The 24,512-nt window shown below is 38.9% G+C and overlaps 1 protein-coding gene across 1 annotated transcript in view; it reads left to right on the forward strand.

The window, feature by feature from the left end:
• Positions 1-1,282: 1,282 nt before the first annotated feature.
• The window catches only part of LOC121955513 (steroid hormone receptor ERR2-like), a 46,569-nt gene continuing 23,339 nt past the window's right edge, over positions 1,283-24,512 (forward strand). Inside the window, exons 1-3 of the mRNA XM_042503509.1 lie at positions 1,283-1,367; positions 14,660-15,075; positions 21,296-21,412. Coding sequence (XP_042359443.1) covers positions 1,318-1,367; positions 14,660-15,075; positions 21,296-21,412 — 583 coding nt within the window. The 5' untranslated portion in view covers positions 1,283-1,317. The remainder of the gene's footprint in view (positions 1,368-14,659; positions 15,076-21,295; positions 21,413-24,512) is intronic.

Consider the following 24,512-nt stretch of genomic DNA (forward strand, 5'->3'; position numbering starts at 1 on the left):
TATAATTCCTCTTTATTTAAAAGACAGTTGGGGAAACAGAGTCTGTCCCGAGGCTTCTGGCGACACAGCAACGCTGTGATCAATAAGAGCGTGTGATGGGTTTTGTATCGATCAGGAAAATGTGGGTTGATGAAGTGGGTTGAAGGGGAGGGAGGGTTGGGGTGGGGGCTTTGGGTTTCCTCTGCCACATTACACCGACGCGGTAAAGATCCACTCAAAGTTGTCTGTCGTCGTCATCATTATTATCATTCCTGCCGAGGTCATTATCACTCTCGGTTTCGCTCATCCTGCCTCCTCCGGGATTGGTGGATCCCCCTCTCTGTAGAGGGTGATTGGTGATATGTGGTGGGAAGCAGCTGCCGTTACTTTAAAGGAGAGCAGGCTGTGGAGAGGCAGAGGAGAGGATAAAAGAGTAAAGGGAGCTGTTTAGCTCTGTAAGCTGGCACTGAGCCTTTTAAAGCACTGTAAACAGACCTCTTTAAACTGCTTTCAGTGAGCGTGTTTCTACTTCTGATGCTTATCAATTACTTCTGCCCACTTCAGTTTACTTCTGCAGCTATAAACACCAGCTGTGACTCCCAAGAAGCTCATCTTTATAACCATATTCACTATTTATCTGTCTGAGGGGGTCTACATGTGTTTTGCAGTGCTCCCTTGTGAATGACTGGACACAGACTGGTCCCTCATTAGCTCGTCCCAGCTCAGTAATCTGTCACCCCCATTGGCTGCTCCCAGGACAGCCTTCCTGAATGTGACCAATGGCAGCAGCTCCACAGGCACCAAGCCACTCCCTCCTGCTCTTAAAGAGCCCCCATGACTTCAATGGAGACTCAATCCCCTCACTGACTTACTCAGCCTGAGTGCGCTCTCACCGCTGCTGCTCTCCATCCATCTGTGTCTGTCTTTTATTCTCTCTTTCTCTCTCCATCACTCCCCTCATCTTTCTTCTTTACGCTTACTTCCTCTCTTCATCTCTACCTCAGGTTTTTTCCTCCTCTCCTCTCTTTATCACCTCTTCCTCTCTCCACACGCACTCCTGAGCTTGAGTGTGCAGCACCTGTGCAGACTGGAGTTTGTCGGGCCGAGGCAAGAGGTTTTTTTTTTTTTTTTGGCTTTTTTTTTTTTAATATTGTGTGAGTGTGTGTTGAACAGGGGAGGGAGGGGAGACAACACCCAGGGACACCTGACCAACATTTCAGCAAGATATGTGGAGACTTAGGAACTGATCTCCTCCTCCAGCTCCCCCCCCCACCCCACCCCAGCTGTTTGTTTATCCGCTTTTTTTATTGCAACACCTGGAATGCTTAACGTGGACTGATGGATGTTTCCGAACTGTGCATCCCTGACCCTCTCTGCTACCACAACCAGTAGGTGCATCGATTTACACTTTGTCCTATTCTTTGTTTGATTTTCATCACTAATTTAAGCTAAAAAGGAGAGAATCAAAAATCTCAGTTTAAGTTATTTGTGGAAAAAAAATCTAATGCAGGAAGTTAAGTATTTCGAAACTAGGGAGTTCCTCGCTTTATCTCAGCTCCACCTCCCCTTGTACGGGACAGCAGAGCTCAGTAGTGTCAGCGAGGCTGCGGTAGTGGTAGCCCGCGGGGAGTCCAGGTCGGACGGTTGCCCTACAGCTGTCTAGCTCTGCCTCAGGATCCAGGGTTTAACCTCAGCCACAGGGAAGAGCCAGAGGCAGATTAATGCAGACGATATCCAGACGGCTATCCTCTGGCAGCAGCCGCTGTCCGGCGGCGTCCCAGGGACAGAGAACTGTGACTGTACTGTCGCCCAGTGTGTGTGCATGTGTGTGTGTTTGTGTGTATGTGTGCGTGTGTTCTTGAGAGACAGATAAGAGTATCTGCCTGCGTGCTCTCTGTTCAGTTAAAGCTTTGATCACTTTTTGTGTGATTTTTCACTTAATTTAGCTGCTTATGATTAAATCACAGGGATTTGAAGTTGCACTTTAAGTAAAGCAAATACAGTTTATTCTATTTAACGGAAATGAAAGTGCTGCCAGCTTTGCATATACATATTTTCATTGTGAATTTAGCTCATAAGTGCAGCTTGTTTTACGAAAAGAAACTCTCAGATCTCTAATGATCACCAGCCCTCGTCATTACCTCACTCGTTGCATGCCTGGAAAGACGCTCTCCTCTTGAGCAGATATGAGTGGACGGGGAGACCCTTTCCTGGGATCCTCTTAATGTTAAGCTGTAGATTGGATTGGAAAGGTTTAACCTGTTTAGCACTTTTTACAGGACCCTGATTAGGAATATTTCCAACTCCACACGAGACTCTTTACAAGTTAAAAAGAAACAATCTCCTGTGGTGTTAAAAAGTTAAAATCAGCCTGTATTTGTAAAGCAAGATAAATTATATAGCCTTTTGAGCATTCAAAAGTAACTGCTTCCTTTCAAAGGGATTGGTAACAATTATTTAAAAGTATATGTAGCTTTTATACACTTTGCAGTGATGTGATGCTATTTAAAATGTTTTAACATGAACTTTTTATGATGCATTTTAGAGCTGTACTAACAAAATGGCACTTAGGTAACAGATATAGTGTAAGATTGACAATTCAAACTGTTTCAACGGTGCAGTGAAATGTGTAGCACTCATAATGTAACATACATTACATGAATTACATCAATTTAATTTAATTGAATTACTATGATCAAATTAATTGCTGTAATTTCTCAGTGGACAGATGGAAATTGTTTCAGGAGTGTAACGTTTAACCACAAGTGTTTAAGAGAATTGTTTTGATATCGCATATAAAAGTAACACATCTGGGTTACATTTCTTTTTTCAATGTTTCAATGTAAATTTAAATATATATCAGTTTTATGTGTTGTCTTATAAGTTTTTAGCATTCAGTATTGTAATTCTTGTGCACATTGCGCTGCAGTTGAAAAAACCTCTGAGCTCTTCTTTTTTGCACAATCATCAATTTTCAGAATCTGTAAAACTGCATTTTGTACACATCCATTTATTTGTGAGCCTCAACTTAGTATATATTTCACATTAAAAACATTTTCAGAGCTGAATCTGAATTACAAAAAATGTGATGATAGTGATCCTCGGCCAGGTCTTAGTTATGTGTTGTACATTGTGTTTGTGTATGTGTGTGTGTGTGTGTGTGTGTTTTATTGTGTTAGTGGGACTGTGTGTTTGTGTGTATCTGCATGTAAATCCTGCAGATATGTTCGCACACAAAAAATAAGCATGTGTGTTTTGGCGAGTCTGGAGCTGGTTTGTGCATGCATGTGCACACACATGTACATAAGTGAATGTATGCGTATCATCGCTGCTTTCAGATTGCCTCATCTGATATCAGCAGGATCTTTGGGTCACATTTGATGGGACAGTACTTTTTATGACACTCTGGCATCACCCAAAAACCCCATAAAGTGGCCTCTTTACATATTTGAACTACTTATATTTGAGATCTTCCTGAGATTAATGCTGTATTTTCTAAGGGAGCAAGTTTAACTTGCTACAGTATGTTGATTTAGGTTTATTTTATGATAGAAAAACGTGATAAAGCTTTTAAATAAAACAGCCTGTTACTGTAGGAAACTTGCGGTTTAAAGTTTCAAAAACTCTCTTTTGCAAAAGAGCATCGTAACAGAGGATACAAAAAGTTAACCCTTCTGTCACTCCACCTAGAAGTAATTGTAGTTGAACGTGTTCTTGGAAATCTGTGCTTTCAGTGTGACATAAAGCTGTGCTTAGTAAGGTCTGGCTATTAATAATCCCCTTGAGGACTTTTGGTCTGACGAAGATCGTACTGTCTAGAGGTGAGAGGTCCCACGACTACTCTCACCCTCGACACGACTCTGCTGAGGAAGCTAACATGCCCCCCCCCCCCCCACCAACAAACTTTTATTAGCTTAGCAGTGTCTCACTAGAGATATTTAATCAATATATGCAAACAAAAATTACATTTATTTATTTATTTTATCCTTTTAAAGGATAACAGAAAGTGACTCGTGTATCAGAGATGTTGTATGTCACAGTGTTTCTTCTGTGCACAAAAAAAGAGAAAAAATTGTACATGCATGTAGATACCATAATATGTTAAAACGTGTGTTTAGAATTTATTATTTTAATTTTTATATAAAATATTTTCATGAGGGCCATCTTGGGGCTTCTTCAACCAAATTTTAAGCGGATTTGTGTGTAACCATAACCTAAATTACCTGCAGATGCAGTGTAGATTAATAAACACAAACTGGACCAGAGTCCGTTAAAATTGTTAAATTAACCTTCTCAGTAACTCCTTCACTTTTTCAATCAGACAACATGATTTTAAAATTCTGTGGAGAAACATGTCTTTTGATTTTTGCTTAGTTTTTTCATGGTGGACACTTCTTTTTACAGAGGTGATAGGATTTTATATCTTCATTATGAAACAAAGACACGTTATTTTACATTTTAAATGTTTGCCAAGTTATTGCCAATTTAAAATGCTCACCGTTATTATGTCTGTAATTAGCCGCGGCCGTTTTCACAACTGCATCATTAACACTTTCAGTTTAAATGCTGTTTATGTTCACTTTGGCTTATTTCTTTCTTGTTCCGCCTGCTTTTCCTACACGTGCCCTTCACAAGCAAACCAACAGGAACACGTAAGCTCAAATGTATGCATACACACACACTCACACACAAACACACACACATCATCGACACATACACACATATGTCCGTGCACATACAGATGAGAGCAAAGAATCACACACTGACCTGGGATCTAATTTTAGCGGTGCCATATCATGGAAACACCTGACCGTGTCTGTTAAGAGAAACAGATCTCATCATGCTTTCTGCATTTATTACAGGAGTTATGGTCATAATGTGTTTAAAATGTAACGTTTACATTAGTTGGCATCATAAATATTCAGAAAAATAAATAGATAAAAGCACCACAGTCTTGTCAAAAGTGTTAACTTGGCTTCATAATTCCAGATCATAAAGAAAGTTGGTATTAATATATATGTAAAAAAAAAAAAAAATATTTGTTTTTCTTGACTAATTATTCACATATTAAACATTGAATCAAAAGAAAATATTTTTGTCACCGGGTAACCACGTCTGCCCAATAAGAGGACATTTTTAAGACACATGCAAAAAATTTGAAAATGACCATAAGACATATTAGCACATATCAACACTGACCAGTTTTTGCTCTGTGATTATTTTTATTTATTTTTTAAGTTATAAAGAGCCACATGAGGTGGTGGAATGTGTCCTATATATGTTTAACCAGTCATCTTCGGTTAACTTGTAGTTGCCTTTTTTTCTTCCACCGTATTTTAATGTGCATTATGGAAAGATTATTAAATCCTAGCAATAGGTTTTCTGTCAATATTACCCTTATATGTGTGGGTGAATATCCTAATCAGACTCACTCCTTTAGTAATTGTAATATTGAAATAAAATATTTTTTATTATGTGGAATGGGGGGGTTAAACCCTTTAAGACCTGGATCTACATCATATTCAGATGCCTATTTAACCCTTTGAGATCTGAACAAATTGGTTTGATTTCTTTTGAAAACATGTGGGAAAAGGCAATGCAAAGCAACTTGGAAAGAAAATCTCCCACAAATTGCAAGAAATTGGTAAAAGGTGACAAATAAATTACCTTAAATGAAATGAAATTAGTTTAGAAAAAACTAAAAAAGAAAACAAAAAACATGTTTAAAATTATTATGATAATATGTATATTTTGAATAATAAGAATTCAAAAAATATATACTTTTTTTCTATTTTCAGCAATTTGGTAATTTTCTTGTTTGTTTTGTTTTTTGTTTTACGTTTCTTTTGTTAAAATAATGTTAGGGTAATTTTCTTGTAACATTTTGCTTCAATTTTGATAAGTTGCTTATTTGCTCAGGTTTCAAAGGGAGTGGATCATGGAGTGTTATAGTGTGCTATGTTGTAATGTGTTGGGCCGAGGTTAAGGCTTTTAACCTGCATCTGCCATCTTATAAAACTCCCCCCCCTAAAAAAATATCTGACACAGACAGACCACATTGAAATTTCTGCCACGTAGTGTTGTGGAACAGATTTAATATGTTCACTGATATATTTGGGGCTTATCGCTGCATCTTTGTGTGCCTTAAAAGCCTTTAAGTGCACGTCAGAAACAGTAAATTGAATTTTAAGTCTTGGTAACATTACTGCTGATGTTGGCCCAGTGTTTTACACTCTGCTTCATCACTGCAGTGAGTGGACAGTTTTGGCTGCTTCCAGCACACCTTTCTGCTCTGCATGGAAACAGAAATTCACTGTCTTTAAAGTGACACAGTCACTGGTACCAAAATTATGAAAACTAAATAATGAAATAAGTAAATAAAAAAACATCTTTAAGTATGATAGTTGGCTGATGGTATAGTGTCTGGACTGCCTTAAAAAATTTACTAAATTTGAGCAGACAAGTTGAGATAATTTTGCAGTGATTCAATTTGTCTTCTCAAATTCAGTCAATTTAAAAAGGAAGTCTTGAGACTAACTTTTTTAAGTTTAAACAAAAAGTTTATTTTTTACAGTACACCGTCACATTACAGTTGTTCAGTTATGCACAAGAACCAGATGCGCTGTGCTTAGTGTTTGTAGCATAACACTGATTTGCAACTCCCTTCCACAGGAGGCGTCTGTTAAAAATTAAAATGCTAAAAAGGAAAGAAAATGCATCCGTAAGTATGTACACAAAAGAAATATCAGCAAATCTATGCACAAATATTACAAATACATCTACTAGTAATACACTAAGATACGTCCAAAAATAAAGACACAGAAGTACATCCACACAAAATACAAAAAATAACAAAAATCGAGTCAACGGAAAGTCGATGAAAGGATGGAGCAGTTGGTGAGACAGTAGTTGTGTGTTCACAGTTTTGGGGAAAAAAATGCTCTTTACGTCCAACTTTTCTTTTTAACGCCAGCTTTAAGTTTTCGTAAAGAAGTTCAAGAAAAATAACTCAAAAGTGTTCAGCCTGACGTGTTTATTAATGGCTGCTGCATGCGGACGGTCCAGCTCTGTGTGACGGCATGAGAGGAGAAATAACTTCATTACATGTCATGACCCTCTCTTGATATAGATATATCCTTTAGGCAGCCCGTCAAGGACTCTGAATTCATCAGGATGTAGATGGACGCCTTTTTTTTTCTTTTTTTTTTCTTTTCTGCAGCCGCTATTCAATCAAAACGTGTATGTGGCTTTCACAGGCCGAATGTGAGCAGCAGAGAGGACTTCTTAGTTTGTTTTATTGATCAAATGAAATTAACACAGAAGAAGAAGAAGCGGTGCGTCTAATCATCGAGTGTGGGTCAGCCAGCATGTTTAATTTAATGGGCCTCATCGTAGCTTCACGAGGTCTCACATTGTGAACTTAATTCCTCTTCACCACGTTAATTTGCATTGTGTCAATTGACCGGAGCGCTTACTGTATCAGCTTGAGTCTCACTTGAAATTCAGCCCATGCCCTAATACCATTAGGCAAATGCAAAGTTGTGTCATTTACACATTTGGAAAAAAAACGAGAGAGGGAGAGAGAGGGAGAGAGAGAGAGAAAAGCCAATTTGCGCCGGACAAGACTCGCTTGTGATTATCAGTGGATGTTATTACTGTGGAGGAGCAGACGTTTGAAGGTTATGTTTCTGGGCAGTAATTGAAATGCAAAATAACATTAGGATCGATGGCCATCTCTGTTTATTTATGAAATCAATATCGTAACTGTCCCTCATGAGTCCCCCTCTGATTCCCAATGACGGCTTAAGTCTCCACTCGTTTATTCTTCTCTCCCCCATAACCTCCTTCTTCTGTCTCTTTTTAAAAGGCAGTTAGGGGTGTGTTTGACTTTGCAGGGAGAGCAATTTCCTGGAGGTGGTGGACGCGTATGTAGATGGGGGTTGATACTCCAGGTAAGGAGACATCATCCATGTGGGAAATCTATGCAATCTCTCCTCGTGGCAGTGACATTGAAGAGGCCATATGCTGGAAGTTCTGTGTGTGTGTGTGTGTGTGTGTGTGTGTGTGGGTGTGTGTGTGTGTGTGTGTGTGTGTGTGTGTGTGCGCGTGAGTGCATGAGTGCATGCTAGAGAGACAGAGGCACAGAAACAAAGTAAATCTGCCATGCAGTACAAATGGAGTACTTGAACTTGGTCAGAAGTGACAACTTTAAAGTAATATTTTAACCGTACAGCAAAATGACAAAGATTGTGGAGATTTATTCATTCAACTCTGACATAAACCTATCGTAAATATTCTAAAGTCAACTTACTTCTTCCCAGAGCTTTCAACCATATCCCCTGACCTTCTTCTAAGGGCATAAGTTTCATTTTATTATTGTGGGGGGGCGGCACATGTAAAAACGAGGGGTTGGGGATTAGGGAATCGTGAGCATCAAACACTTGGATTTGTTAAATTTTTATGCACCAATTTGTGCCTTTTCTGCATCAATGCTGGGTGGAAATTTCTTCATTTTCGTCAAAATTAAAGTATTCTGCTATTTTCATGTTTTTATTGGTGGGCGACAAATTCACATGTTGTGAATATAGAAGGGGACGCGTCCCTCCTGAAATATACGCCCATGCTTCTTAAGCTTTCGAACCTGATCTGGCAGCAAAGTAAGCATGCTTAAATTGATTACTGCCGAAAAATTGACTTAGTCCTTCACAATTAGAGCACAAAATACAAACTTCAGCTTTGAATCTTTAGAGATAAAACAGTTACAAAATTAGGTGGCGGCTTTTTTGTAAATCAGTTGATCATTGAATTATTTTTTTAAAGCAATGATGGCAAACATTTACTGGTTCCAGCATCTCGGTTTTGAATATATGATGGGTTTTTTTTATTCTACTATAATAATAGATTACTTATCTTTGAGTTTTGGACTGTGCATTAGACAGAACAAGACAGGCGTCCGTTAGGTCTCTATGAACTTGTGATGATTCTTTCAGTTTTTTTTTTTGTTTGTTTTTCAAAATAATCAGCAGATTAATCAATAATGAAAATAATCATCAGCTCCAGCCCTAAACTTTATTTTCCCTGTCTTGAAGCGAGGTGAAACACTAAATGCACACACACTTGAACATGTAAATTTAATCAAAATAAAATTAATAAAATTAAATGCTTTCTTACTGCTTTTATTTTATTGTATTCTATTTTAAACTACTATCATTGTAGCCTACTTGAGTATAATGACAAAGATAATTCATTCATTCACTCATTTATTAATTTCTCCAATTTCTCGTAAGAGAAAGGCTTATATCATACATAAATACACATAAATACCATACATATACCTATTATATATATACATGTAAAGCAGGCACAACCTACCACCAAGAGGCAAGATGTAAAGGTACAAAAAATTACAATAAAATCTAAATTGGTAAGTAAAGTAATTTGCATAGCACCTTTTACGTATAAAAAAAATCCTAAAGTGCGTTACATAAAAAACAGATACACAATAAAAGCTATATAAAAATAAAAATAAAATAGCTGTGACAACCAGCTCAGAGCTGACAAAGTTAAATCAGAAAAACAACAAACCAAATGAGGGCAGACCTGGAATAACATTTAAGAAAAGAGAAATGACCTCAGTCCAAAACAGCCAGGTAAATAAGTGTTTGTCTAGTGTTTTTGTTTAAATGCATACTGATTGAGGTAAACTCTTCCACAGTTTAAAGGCAAAGGCAGCAACTGCATCATCTAATCCAGCAGACGTTGATTAGCAGACATTAAGGTGGTATATGGACACAACAATCCAGACTTGATAGGTAGTAACTAGATTTTTATATGTAATATATATTTTATGGCTGAGAGGCTGTGATTTAGTTGTGTTAACTGAAGCTGCAAGGCTTGAGCGGACAGTTAAAGATGATGAAGACATGCACAGGCTGCACATTTTAATAAACATGTCTGTTTCCATTGTAACAAATAACCTTAAAATATGCTTTGAAAAAATGTATTTAGACTAATGTCTTCTCTCTAAAACCCGACCTACAGCAGCGCATAAATGCATTTAAATTTGCACACTTTTTTTTTTTTGATGACCTTCATTTGTGCCAACACTATGTCACGCACATGTTGTTGTTACTACTTAACACTTGGGCAACACACGCTACCCCATTTTCCCGCTCGCATGACCATTCATTTCCCAGACACCCCGGCTGCGGACTAACAGTGTAATCTATGTGTCAGGCAGGAAGGGGGCACTCAGTTTAAAGCTGATAGAGTTTGCCCCAAACAAGGACAGCCTATCATAGAAAGATTAATGAACTAATTTCATGCATGGCTCCTTGCCTCTGTCCTTCTGCGGCTTCCATGTTCGGCTGTGTGTTCAGCACCATGATTTACGCTGTGTTCCTTGCTACAAGCTTAACCCCAAGCTTAACAATAATATTTCCCCTCAGTGGGAAAATGCATAGTAAAATATGGAGAGTTTAACCCTTCACTCGTAGAGCCAAGAATAGCATGAGGTCATTGTGGAGAATTGCTTTGAATATGCATTTTTAAAATATATTTTTTATTTTATTTTTGTGACTGCTGGTAAAAATTTATAGCGCAGAAATGTGGAAGCTTGAAAACGTATTTCATGGTTTAGGGAAGAGGTGGATGGATTCAGGATTTATGTAGGGAAGCAGGGGATCTGCAACACTGCCAGCAGGAGGAAGCATGCCAAAACACACACACACAAACACACACACACACACACACACACAAACATTTGAGATTTTAAGCCGCTCTGTTGGGACGTTTTCACACCCATCACACTTTGGCTCCAAAATAAAATGAAAATAAAACACAGTGGTCACTGATCTGAGCGTGTTCAGCCAGTCAGGCAGCGTCTCGATCATATTAAACATTATGGACAGCTCTTTTTTTTGTTTTTGTTTTTTTACACGGCACTGCCCTCGTTCTTCCAGCGTGGTGGACACACTGAAACCTGTGCCTGCTGCTGCTCTGAGGCGTCCATTGCGGGACCGTCTGGGCCTCTAACAACAGCCGAGCAGAGAAGGCAGGTGACCTTCACGTCTGTCTGATGAGTCTTGCTTGTCTGCTCGGTTTGTACCATTTTTCTGCGCGGCAGAGCAAACACCACCCCATTAGATATTAGGTGCAATGCGTGTTTGAGTGTGTGTGTTGCCAGGGGAGCGGGGCGGGTTTCAGGAGAGTCAGCCTGAGAAAACTGTCTTTATAATAAGAGGAAGAAACCAAATTATGAAACTATGAAGCTATTTCTGTCGGCACGAATTGGTGGTTCGTGCCATTATTTCATTTCGACAGATTTGAAAGGACCCATTAGAAATTTCCATTAAACCTAACAAAAAACATCTCCCCAGCGTTACTGTGTGCTAAGTGGGGAATGAACTACTTTTTACATATGCCACAATGTACTATTCCATAGGGAATCCCCCTATCTGGCTGCGATGATGTATTAACTGTTACCACGCCGCTCTCTGCAATTCCCTCAGATGGGAGAAAATATACCTTCTGATTGACTATAGGTGCATGCTGATCGCTAACAAGATTTAACATGAGCCATGTGAATCTTTTATAAACCGCGATAGAGTCAGAATGAAGACTAACATAATGTATCGCTCCATCTCGCACTATGTTAACAGTCCTGACTGATTAAAAATGCATAAGGAATGTCTGGGACCCGTAAGAGGAGGGTTTATTTTTTCATGCCTCATCTGGAACAGGAAGGAAGCAGAGGATCAATAGATCTGATCTGGGCCCAGGGGTAGAGGCTATCTCCTCCTCCTCCCTCCACCGGCTACCCGTTAGCAGTTAAAAGAGAGGTTTCATGTTGTCGGGGCCTGATGACTTCATGGCTTTATTTAAACACTTATGCAAAGAGGCAGCAGAGAGAAAATACAAACCACAACGCCAAAATTGAAAAAACAGGGGGCAGCCAAAAGGCAACAAGTTCAGGGGAATCTGGTCGGCAGCAGCTTCCTGTTAGTTTCAGACATTCTTAACATGGTTTTCCACTGTTCTCACCCCACGTTCACAGCTCACAAGCACGTAGGGCTCAAGTTGTGTAAGATCAGCACCAACTCTGACGGACAGAGTCAGCGGTTCTAACACCGATCCAGGCCTCATTTCATGCTTTGTTTGAGAGGATGTTATTGAAGCTACTGCAAGTTAAACAGCATGCAGCACAGAGGCTATACTGCCTTAAAAAAATATTGGCCAACAAAAGCAGTATTAGCAGTTGCTGTGATTAATGCCCAGCCAGTCATAACTTCTTACACAAAATGTAATACGCCAAATAAAGAAATGTGTCCTCTTCAAAGGGAAACTATTTTTCTTATTTTCCCATGTTTTTGTGTCTAAAGCCCCTTTCCCACTGGGCAGTGACTGGACTATGCTGTAGTCACAGTATTTATTGTTTCGAGCTCCTATCAGCTCCAACTGGCAGTGATGGAAATACAACATACACTACACAATGTTTTTTTTTGTCCCGTCCATGATATCGAACTTGACACCAGAAAAAAAACAGAAAGTCATACTCATCTGCTACAGAGCTGTGTATATGATTCTGGTCTACTGGCAATGGGAAGAGAATCTACAGTCTATTTTAAACAGATTTTTGGCGTTTAAAAACCCACAAATGTATTAATTTGAGTAGAAAGAGTGGAAAAAACATGGTCCAGCATTGATAAAGACCATTGCAGGCGACAGTGGTGTAACAGGCTGCAATGTAATCTCTGCGGCACTGTCAATTTTTATCCACTAAAAAGTGCTTGTTTTTGCTAGTGACAGGCTGACAACATTGCGGACATAAAAATTAAAAGTTTTTTCTTTAACCTGTCTGTTTGCTCAAGGAGAAATCTCGCATTGAAATCTGAGAGTTGACTAAATGCAGGAAAAACAACTATGGTAGAATTAATGAGGTTTGGTAGAGAGAAAAGGTAGCCGAACGTTTTCGAAAAGATTTTCACTGTCATGGCTGAATATTTAACATATATTTAGTTGACGTTAATTGATGACTGACATTGCGCCAAGTTGTTACATTGCAGCTTGTTTAAATGCTGCAGTGGTTTCATTCAAAACTGGGCCAGTTTTTAAAGTTGTCATTTCCATTAGTCATGTAGGCACAAAAATGGGCTAATATGGTCCAGGTTGAAAAATCCTGATGTTTATCTTTTAGCTTTACAAATAAAATCTGCTTTTAAGCAGCACTGCAAGAAGTCCTCCAGGACCCGTCTGTTTTTGATCACATCTGATCATATTTAATAATTATCTTGCAACCAAAACAGTTGCTTTTTGCCCATTAGTTTGTCATCTGTCTTGTGTACATAAGCACTGTTTCCATTAATTCTGTCTTTTCCCAAATTTTATGATGAAATTTGGGATCAAGTAATTTAATCCCGGGTCAACGCCTCTTCCTCAGCCTCTCTAACCTCTCTCTTAAATCCACCGTAACCCGGCACCGTCCTTTGGCAAACTAACCGGGACTATTGATTGGGTCATGTATTACCCATGATCCTCCATATGCTGAGTGTAACACCTCTCTCCGTCCATTAACAGCCTTCTGAAGTTTCATTCATTCATTTACTCCTGGCAGCCGACCAATTGTGGGCATTGTTTGCAAGATGTATGGGGCATCTGTTGACATGGTCGTTAGTTACCATTTTGCCTGAGAGAAATAAGCTGCTGTAGTATATCACTTGGCATTCCAACACATAAATGGTTGTGTCTGTAACATAATCTATCAAACCGGGACGGAGCGGCGCGCTCCATCACAGCTGATGAATCTCTCGCAGAATGATCAGGAGATGATGGAAGAAAGCAACGCTCAGTGCATCTTGTCAGACTTGTTAGTGGTGATAATTTCACTGATACCGGGGTTTTCTGATGTGCATTTACTTTAATGTGAGGTTCTTTGTGTCTGTAGAAAATCAGTCCTTATTTGCATGTGCAGAAAACATGGGCCATTTCAATATGGCTGATGTCTGAAATTCTAGTCCCTCCAGTTTTTTTACTTTAACCCTTTACATCTCGATCCACATCAGTTTTCTTGTACTGCGTTCAGACGCCGTTCACTACCATTTAAAACACTTAAACCCGAGAAAATGTGTTTTATTTCTTTGAGAAATACAGAAAAAAACATAATGAGCAACTTGGTAAGAAATATCCCAGGGATTATTAGATATGATCAACAAATGACGGAAAAACTATATTTATGGTTCTCTTAATTATATACTTAAAAGTATGTGACAAAAAAGATTGTGCATACATTTTCAGCACAGGTAATTTTCTAGCTTTTTTTTTGTTTATTTTATTTACTTTATTTTTTATTTCTTTCTCTTTTTTGTGCATATTTTCAGGTAATTTTCCATTTAATGTAACGTTTTACTATTTTTTTTTGCTAATTTTTGGGCCATTTCTTGTTAAGTTGCTTGTCTCCTTCCTATGTTTTTGAAAAACATCAAGCTCAAGTAAAAAAAAGGGCTAATTGAAAGATCCATGACGAGTTAAGAAATTTAGGAAACTTCTTGGGCTTGCAGAGTCCTTACAAAAAATAATTCTCAATTCCTGAACTTGCTCAGTTGTTCCCCACTTTGCACAATATTTTTTGCAAATTCAGCCCCCAAAACTGACCACAGTTCTCGCCTTGTGTGTGTTTCTCCAGGTTGCTAACCAGAATGCCCTCTGAGGACAGACACCTATCCTCCAGCTGTGGTTCATACGTCAAAACCGAGCCTTCCAGTCCATCCTCCTCACTAGTAGACACCGGCAGTCACCACAGTCCCAGCGGCAACTCTGACGCCAGCGGCGGCTACGTGAACGGCAGCAGCAGACACTCGCACGCCCTGGACTCCCCGCCAATGTTCAACCCAGGCATGCTCGGAGGAGGCGCTGCCTGCCTACGCCGCTATGAAGAGTGCTCCGGAGTCGTGGCGGACGACTCGCCGATCAAGTGCGAGTACATGCTCAATGCCATTCCCAAGAGGCTGTGCCTGGTGTGTGGTGACATTGCCTCGGGCTACCACTACGGGGTGGCCTCCTGTGAGGCCTGCAAAGCCTTTTTCAAAAGGACGATACAAGGTATTTCCCACTTCTTCTTACTGCTTTCACTGGCTCACCTGAGTCGCTCCCAGTTAAACCTGAGAATAATCAAATTTTCTGTAATTTCCCAGGTGGTTGAATATTCTGCAAAGAAAGTGTTCATCCTTTAACCGAGCTGTACTATCACACCTTTTCGTGATGATTCTAAATACTTTTTATTAGCTTTACCACGACAGTTGTGATTGCCAGGAAAACATATTGACCTGATTGTTATGTGCTCCACGTGCTCCTCAGTGCTGGTATCCAACCGTCTGCTCATATGGGACTAATACGAGATAGTGATTACGAGAGTCCACAGCAGGCATTAGGCCCAGACTGTAAATCTGCTCTGGGTTGTGATTTTTTTTTTTGATGCGTCTGCATGTGAATCGTACGTCTGGCATCGACTCTGCCATGTGTGGGAGCCGCTCCAGAATAATCACTTGGACAGAGATAATGTGCTGCAAAGTGAAATGCAGAATTTTGTATTTTATCTGCAGGATTTGTTTGTCTGTAGACATTGAGCTGGACAGCAGGTTAGTGAGGTCTGGGTAAATTTGATCTGTCTAGACTCTTCTGAATCACTGAAGTAACACAAAAATCTTTTGCATTCCCTTTTTAATTTTATTTATAGTGCATCATAGGCAGCAAAAGTTGAGAAATATAGCTGATTTAAAAAAATGTAGCTGGTTACAGGTGTTTCTAATCTTCCTATTTCTGCTGATATACAGCACAAGTATAAAATATTGACTCAGTCGACATGTATCCTATTAGACTACTCAAACAGTAATACACTGGAAGGTTACCCAGATACTCCTAAATGAAGAAGAAATATCAAGTAACAAAATATCAATCATACTTGCATCTTCATGACAAACTTCTCATAGTGCCCAACAAACTTTTTTGATCTACGTCTGATTGTACAGAGCAACCACTCATCTCTTTTTCCCTCTGCACAGATACTCTTGATAAACTCACTGATTTGTGGTTTTGCAAAAAACACAAAATCAATCTCAGTGACAACAAGATGATGTGTGACCGCCTTTACTGACGTACAGAATAAGCAATCACAAAGAAAAGTGGAGACAACAACAGTTAGTCTTCAAACAATGCTGCTAGATGGGCATTTATGAAACGGACTGCATACAATAACATTTTCTTAAGCTGTAGTTGATAACTTTTATAAAAAAGACTTTTTGGCATATTTGCTGAAATTGTCACCACATCCACACAGCAATACATGAAACAGATAATCTGTTGGAAAAAAATCCTCCTCTTAGTGCTTTTAATGGTGTTTGCATATGAACAAAAATAACCAGAGTCGAGGAGTCTCTAACTCAATCATGTCGATCACTGCTTGTGAACTTTGGTCAAACTAGGCAGCGCTGATCAAATATGACTTAAGATTCTGTTACTGCATTTCCTGCTTTTTGCCTAAAATGTTTTCTTCAGAAACATATAACATTTGTGAACTGTTTAGCTATAGAATTAGTTGAAATTAAAGTTTGACGAAAAAAGACGAAATGACTCCAAAAATTAGCTAGAAATTAGTTAAACGTACAAGAAAATTATGATTTTTTTTAGAGAAAGAAAATAAAGTAATAATAACAAGTGCTTTAAAAATACAGTAATTTCATAACATAATTTTAAATATATAATTATTATCATAAGTAGTTTTTCCCTAGACATTTTTTTCTGTTTTTTAGAAATTATTTTCTAAATCTACTAATTTCTTGCAGTTTGTGAATCATTTCTTGCCAAGTTTTTTCCCCACGTTTTTTTAATGAAATCACATCACTTTCCTCCGGGTTAAAAGGTATAAATATTGTGAAAGGAATCTGAAAGGTTTCAGAGGGTTAAATAAAAAGCAGAGACTTCCTCTCTGCCTAACTTTGTCATTTTCACTCCATGTGATCATTTACAGTCTCCATGTGTCTAAATCTGACCAGCAACACAGTGACGGACTGTAAATAGCGCTCATGCGTGACTTTGTGTTGCCTTGCAAAGATCCCCCCCTCTCTCTTCTTCTTCTTCTCGCTCTCCTTCGTGGAGGACAGCCCCATAATGAACCTAATCTGTCCGTCATTCGTCCTGAGCCGCGGGAGTTTCAGTCAATAACAATCAGTGTTGGGTGACTGTAATTAAGAACCAGGCATTTCATTGGGAGAAAGTCGAGAAAGGAGGGTGGGAGGTGTGGATCTGTTCTGTGCCCCCGGGCCCCTCCAGCCCACACCCATGAGGGAGGAGATGGGGGGGCCAATTAGAAGCTCAGGCACGTGTTATCAGGGCAATAACAGAGGACGGGGAGAGAGGAGAGAGACGCCGAGGAGTCCTCCAAATAAAAGGCAGAGGGACAAGGGACAGGGGACATGGTCATTCACTGAAAGGAGAAGCCGCTTTAATGGAATGGTAATCAGGAAGGGGGGTCCCGGCCCCGGTAAAGGAGGAGGACAAGGAGAGGTCCATCCTGAGTGGAGATGAGTGCGTGGATAATAGCATGGCATAATAATATATCAAAATTTAGAGGGAAAATAAGAGAGGTTAAGGAAGGATATTAGAGTGGCTGAAATGTCCTTTGAGAAATAAAGGTGGACACAAGACCTGATTAACTAAGAGGGTATGCCGACAGTGAGCTTTTAGAGGTAGGCAATTTAAGACTATTGTGGACCCCTAATGCACCCTTCACATACACACATAATCATGAACACACACACACAGGTTATTTTTGATCCGTTCAGGAATAAAATGTTTCCTTTAATAATCTGAAAAATATTAAATCAATGTGACCTTCTCTAACACGATGAAAAATCTTCTGTATTCTTTTTTTAGTTGTGTTTTTTTTTATTATGTTTATGAATAAAAGAAAAATAAAAGGAGAAATCGTTATCAAGGTTTACTCTAGTACAGGATTCGTATGAAATCCTTGAAAACATGCGTTTTCAATTTTTGAAGTGCTTGAAACTGCTTATAATTGCAATGGCATTACATTTATAATAATTCACTATCTGACTGAGTATTTCCTGTTTTAGAAGTAAAACAAGTAGGAATTCTCTTTTGCCTTTCACACAAGATGAAGATGACTCCGCTCGCGCCACGCTCGCCACTCTGTGCATGTGTGACCTGTCAGTGTTTTTTGGTGTTTCCTCTTAAGGAGCGTTGGTAGGCGAACAGACAATAACATGCCAATAGGTTGCAGTTTCAATGAGCATTGGCGTAAAAACGAAAAGTACATTAATGGCACAAATCATTATTTTGATCATTTATCAAACAAAAATATCTAATTTAATGTGATGAAGAGGGGAAATCATTAGTATTTACAGCACTGTATATGCATCCATTAATTGATTTTCATTTAAAGGTAATGGCTTTTTTTGGCCCATCTCACATGGAATTACAACACATTGTTACTTTGAAACCATCTTCCTGTCTAACATGTGGACAAAGACAAGAAAATGAATAAAAAAGAAAATCCCAAATGAACAGCTCAAACAAGAAACTACCAACATTTACAATAAAGAGCTCTATTTCAGAAATATGTAATGTACCACTGCTGTAAGGTCCCTGAAACGCTTGAAAATGCTCCCTAAAAAAGCTTGAAAAGTGCTTGAACTAGGCTATGGAAAAGATGTAGGAACCCTGGTAATAGGCACTCTGTAGTTTCTTTGTGAGTGGTGAATTGAGATTTTGGGGCACTTAGGGATCATCAGCACTTTTCAGTGCGATTAACAGATGGACAACAACACTAAAATGTGATGCATTGCACTTTGGGACTGTTAGAAGAAAGTAGTGTACATGCAGTATGTACTACTACTAATTTCATACTCAGAATTCAAGCAAATGGACATTAGATAAAGTGTACCGCAGTGTGACAGGAGGACACAGCAGTAACACTGATGTGCACTGCTAAGTATTAAAAACAAAAAAAAAAAAAGAATCAATAAATAGAAAACATTTGCTTTTGTGAAGTTAATTGACATTGGCATCTGAAAGACAGATTTACTGCCTGTCAGCACATGTATTGCATCACTCTCTGCTTGTAGAAAATAATACATTAGGTGTGCCCAAATTTTATACTACATACTTCTCATATACACTATGTACTGCAGATTGTCATAGTACTGTTTTTACAGTATACTGTGACATAAGTGCATATTTTTTTGTAATATAAAAGAAAAACTTATACAGGTTTCCAAAATGTGCCATCAGTCAAACTATGATCATAAAATACCACCGCTAATAACATTTTTTAAGGAAATCATATACATCTTTTGTCTTCCAACATCTCTTGTGTGAACTACTTGTGTGTATTGTGGGAAATTAGTGTTCATCGACAGGATCTTAAGAAAAGTGCTCTGTTATTATGCATACTTTTGCATACTTCATTTCTCACTTTAATGTAAACACAGCGCATATTCAAATCCTGTCGTAGTCTTAAATTGGGACTAACTGATTCAACTGTAGTATTTTAACTGCACAAACAGTAAAATATGAAAGATATACAGTAGTACATGCTGCATACAATAAGTTTGTGATAAGAGTTATTTGTTTTTAGCTTTGATATTTTAAATTTGGGTCTATTCGTTACTCTGAGCCCATTTTAAATGTTGTGGTTTACTTATGATTGACATTTAATACTACCAGCTGCATTTCAGTCTATTCTAAATGTTGGCATCTTTTTAGTCATGACGTCATGTTGATATTATGACAGCAAAATAACTGAGTCTATTTAACAACGGTTGTCTATATGAACCTGTGATGACGCTGAAAGGTCAGCAAATGAAGCAAAGTCTGTAGTGTAGACGTGGTGCACAGCATGTGTCTCTACACATGAGCTCTGCACTCCACTCTGTGTTCCCTCTGCTAACGCAGCTCAGTTTAAAAGACTTCACCCACCCTGAAACCAGCAGCAGCCTCTGCCAACATGCTGGCGTGGTGCCCCGGGCCCCTCACTGTGCATGTGACCCTGCTGGCACCATCGATGCCAGGGATCCTGACAAATGTTGGCACCTTCTCCTTGACCAACAGGGGATTGTGTGTGTGTGTGTGTGTGTGTGTGTGTGTGTGTGTGTGTGTGTGTGTGTGTGTGTTGTGAGGGGCCGCTCTGGCAGAACTGTAACAGATAACACCTGGTTTGCTGTTTTTAGGTACCATTAATACATCTCTGGACTTACGGGGAATTGTTTAAACACTCAATCAAGGGATTTGGATACCTGGGAATGAGGATTTGTCATTGGATTCTTTGGGACATGTCAACTTTTGATGTGACTGCGTAATAAACCCCGAAAAAAAAAATTGTTAACCGGAAACTGGTGGTAAAAACAGACAGCAGTAGATTCAATATGTCTGCATTTTCTGGCTTTTTTTGGACTCAGAGTGATTAAATTGCATAGGAAATATTTCCATAGTGAGCCAACAACCGTCGAGACGGACTTGAATAATACATCGAGCTTTGCTACATGATATGGCAGCCTTAGATTGGCGAATCTTAACTGCAGCTCTCGGTCTTTACCGGAGAGCATTATGTAGAGCACTCGGCTGCTGCGCGTCCATCTCCTAGCCCTTGTGTTGTTGAGGGAGGGCAGCTTTCCCATCATCCTTTAGGTGAAGAAGGATGGGCTGCACGGGGTCGTGGTGAGCGTTGCTGAGAGGACGCTCTGCATTAATGAAGCTAATTTATCCGTGAATCAAAATGGGGGTGGGACTCCGGGGCGGAGAGGTGCTTTTTACATGTCCCATCAAAATGCCACTAAACCCTCCTCTCCTTCAGGAGTGTCACACGGGGTCACCTTGGGACAGGTGTGTGCGTGTGTGTGTATGTGTGTGTGCATGTGTGTATGCGTGTGTGCGCGTGTGTGTGTTTTACCATCTTTGTGTGCCTGTTGTTTACCGTTTCTGATTTGCTGATGTGCAGGCTTTTTTAATTTATTAATTTAAAAAGGGAAATTGTCATTAATCCACATTTGAACAAATGTAAATGCATCCAAGTTAGCTGGGAAGCTAATTTTCATCGGTGGCCTGATGTTAAAAGGCATCCTAATTTTTAAAATACAATATGTAGATACAGTATGTAAAATGGTTAAGACAAACAACATTAAGGTAAAACGGCACACAGTATTGTTAAACTTGTACAAATTAAGAATATTTTAAATTAAATTTTAAATTAAATGTTACATTTTGTGCTCACAGAATTAATAAAACCATGTTTTCTAACCTTCTGCAGGGAATATTGAGTACAGCTGTCCAGCCACCAATGAATGTGAGATCACCAAAAGGAGACGCAAGTCGTGCCAGGCCTGTCGCTTCATGAAATGTCTTAAAGTGGGCATGTTGAAAGAAGGTGAGTGCTGATTTAATTACCTGGTCATTTTTGTTTGATTTGACTTTATTATTGAAAAAAATTCTATTTGTCTTAAATAAAATAAAAAAATATTTAACCAAACAACAAAACCATTCTACAAATGCTACGCATCAAATCATACATTATGAAAAGTAGATGCAGTGCAGCAAATAATCCTTCTTTTTGCATTCAGTGTTTGACCCATGTATCATGAGGCTACTTAGAGGACACACTCTGATTTAATAGGTTAACATATGACGATTTCTGACTTTAATACCACTTATATAGATATAGATAGATATATAGATATAATTTAAAATGTATAAAAAATGCTCGTTCTAGCTTCTCAAAGTTAAAGTGTAGTTGCTTTTCTCTTTGTCATGTCATAAAATTTAAACAAACACAGTTCACCTTGGCAACCCTGAAAAATTGGGCGGCCTTTTTTACTATTTCAGGACACTTAAAGATGAATCATTCAATAATTAGAATAACTGTTTGCTGCAGCCCTGGTGAGATTTTCAACAGTCAAGTCACTTTTACATGTATATATGCCGCATTTTTAAACAACAGGGGTTTAACCAAAGGGCTTTCCAGTCAAAGCAGATGGGGTTGGATCTGCCTCAACACAAGTTTACATGATTGAAAAAGTAAAAGCTGCGTAAAAGGTTATATATAATGTAATACAATAAAACAGTAAAGCAGAGAAGGCAGTTATATGAAAAAGCCTAAAACAAAACACATGATAAAAGCTACATCCAAGCTAATCTACATCCATTCCATCTTTATCTTAGGAGTATATATATATATATATATATATATATATATGTATGTATATATATATTCAGTTTTCTTCCAATTATTATTTTTTTAAATATCGTCGGTTGTCTCGTGCCAGTGAATCCAATACAGTCTAACAGTGTCTGTGGGAGCTAGACGAGGGGTCGGTGATCAGATATTACAGTCGGAGACACTGGTGACATCACCCACAAACCTTACTCACCTCTCTCCTCGCACCGCCGAACCTCTCTCGCCGCGTTCAAAAAGCTACTGAGTTGGATGTTCCTATCAAGACTGACTGAGAAGTGTAACATTACTCTTGAAAAGCACAGGCTGTTCCCCCAAGACTTCCCTCTCCCCTGGGCTCTGGGTGTCTCTCTCCCTCACCCTCCTCTCCCTCTCTGTCTGTCTGCCTTCCCCTCTCTTGCCTGGCGTATTGATCCGCTAAATGCTTTCCGAACATCCCACCTCACTTCCTGCATGTGTTGTTTCTCCTCCAGAGAGAGACCTTTGGGAGTAGTGAGGGAAAATCTAGCTGATAGATTTTTTTTTTCAAAGGAAAGAGGGTTTTTTGTGTTTGTTTTTTTTTTTACATTTGTGTGTTTAGCTTAAAGGAGCTTTTCCATGTTTGTCTGTGGCACTAAATATAAGAAAAGTCCCAACACACTATGGACAATTGTTGAGGTTTTTAAAAAGAGGCTCAAGACCCATCTTTTCAATCAGGCTTTTAACTAACTAACTAAGTATTTATTTATTTATTCTCCTTTTTTATTTTATCTTATCCCACTGTTTTAGTCTCCCATTTATTTATCTATCTAATTATTAGCGGTTATAACCTTTAATCTATTATATGTATGTATATATATATTCAGTTTTCTTCCAATTATTATTTTTTTAAATATCGTCGGTTGTCTCGTGCCAGTGAATCCAATACAGTCTAACAGTGTCTGTGGGAGCTAGACGAGGGGTCGGTGATCAGATATTACAGTCGGAGACACTGGTGACATCACCCACAAACCTTACTCACCTCTCCTCGCACCGCCGAACCTCTCGCCGCGTTCAAAAAGCTACTGAGTTGGATGTTCCTATCAAGACTGACTGAGAAGTGTAACATTACTCTTGAAAAGCACAGGCTGTTCCCCCAAGACTTCCCTCTCCCCTGGGCTCTGGGTGTCTCTCTCCCTCACCCTCCTCTCCCTCTCTGTCTGTCTGCCTTCCCCTCTCTTGCCTGGCGTATTGATCCGCTAAATGCTTTCCGAACATCCCACCTCACTTCCTGCATGTGTTGTTTCTCCTCCAGAGAGAGACCTTTGGGAGTAGTGAGGGAAAATCTAGCTGATAGATTTTTTTTTTCAAAGGAAAGAGGGTTTTTTGTGTTTGTTTTTTTTTTTACATTTGTGTGTTTAGCTTAAAGGAGCTTTTCCATGTTTGTCTGTGGCACTAAATATAAGAAAAGTCCCAACACACTATGGACAATTGTTAGGTAACGACACAAAAAACAAAAGGTAATTCTATAGAAATGTAGCTATTATTATTATGGACAGTACCTCTCTATTCACTGTGTTGGATTGGTGCTTAAATTAAATATTTAGAAGTGTTATCAACTTTTATACACTTAGTTATTGTGGCAGTATAAGTCTTATGCAAGAGTGTAAGAAGGTATTATGTGTGTCATTTATTTGTGAGGCACAGAGAGAGATATGCGAGGCAAAGACACTGTGTGAGGTGAAGGGGACAGGTGAATGCAGGTGTTCTGAAAGCAACAGGAAGTTAAGCTGGATACACTGTGCAATTTTAGAAATGTTGTTTTAATTCCAACTCCTACTGTACAATGAAATCATCTGTGATGTGAAGCCAAACCAAATATTTTATGCGTTCACGCTGTATTTTGCAATCGTCAAGCCACCTGAGTGCTCACCCTGCACGTATAAATAGAAAATAAAACGGTCTGGCAGCCCCTGCGGTCTGCTCTGGCCACTGACAATTGTCAATAAAGATTTGTTTGAAAGCCCCAAGACAGGAAGAGGTTTGTTTGCTAACAGAAATCTGCAATGTTTCACCAGTATAGTTAACAGTAATGCATTTTTGCCAGCATTTCTCTCATTCATATCAGTCGTGAAAGGAGGAGTGATCCTAAAGCTTAACCGACCTGAGCTTCATATTTTTCATCTACGTGGCACAGTAACTCTTTACTAGTTTCTTGCTCATGTTTGGAGCCATTTCTTGGGTTTTTTTTTTTTTTTTGAAGAAAATGAAGCCAATTTGCTTAGGTTTTAAAGCCTCAAATTTTTAAAACCTCAAATTTCATGCTCCTTCCAAAAGT

This window comes from Plectropomus leopardus, chromosome 16 (genome assembly GCF_008729295.1).
Source record: "Plectropomus leopardus isolate mb chromosome 16, YSFRI_Pleo_2.0, whole genome shotgun sequence".
In the NCBI taxonomy this organism is placed as follows: Eukaryota; Metazoa; Chordata; class Actinopteri; order Perciformes; family Serranidae; genus Plectropomus; species Plectropomus leopardus.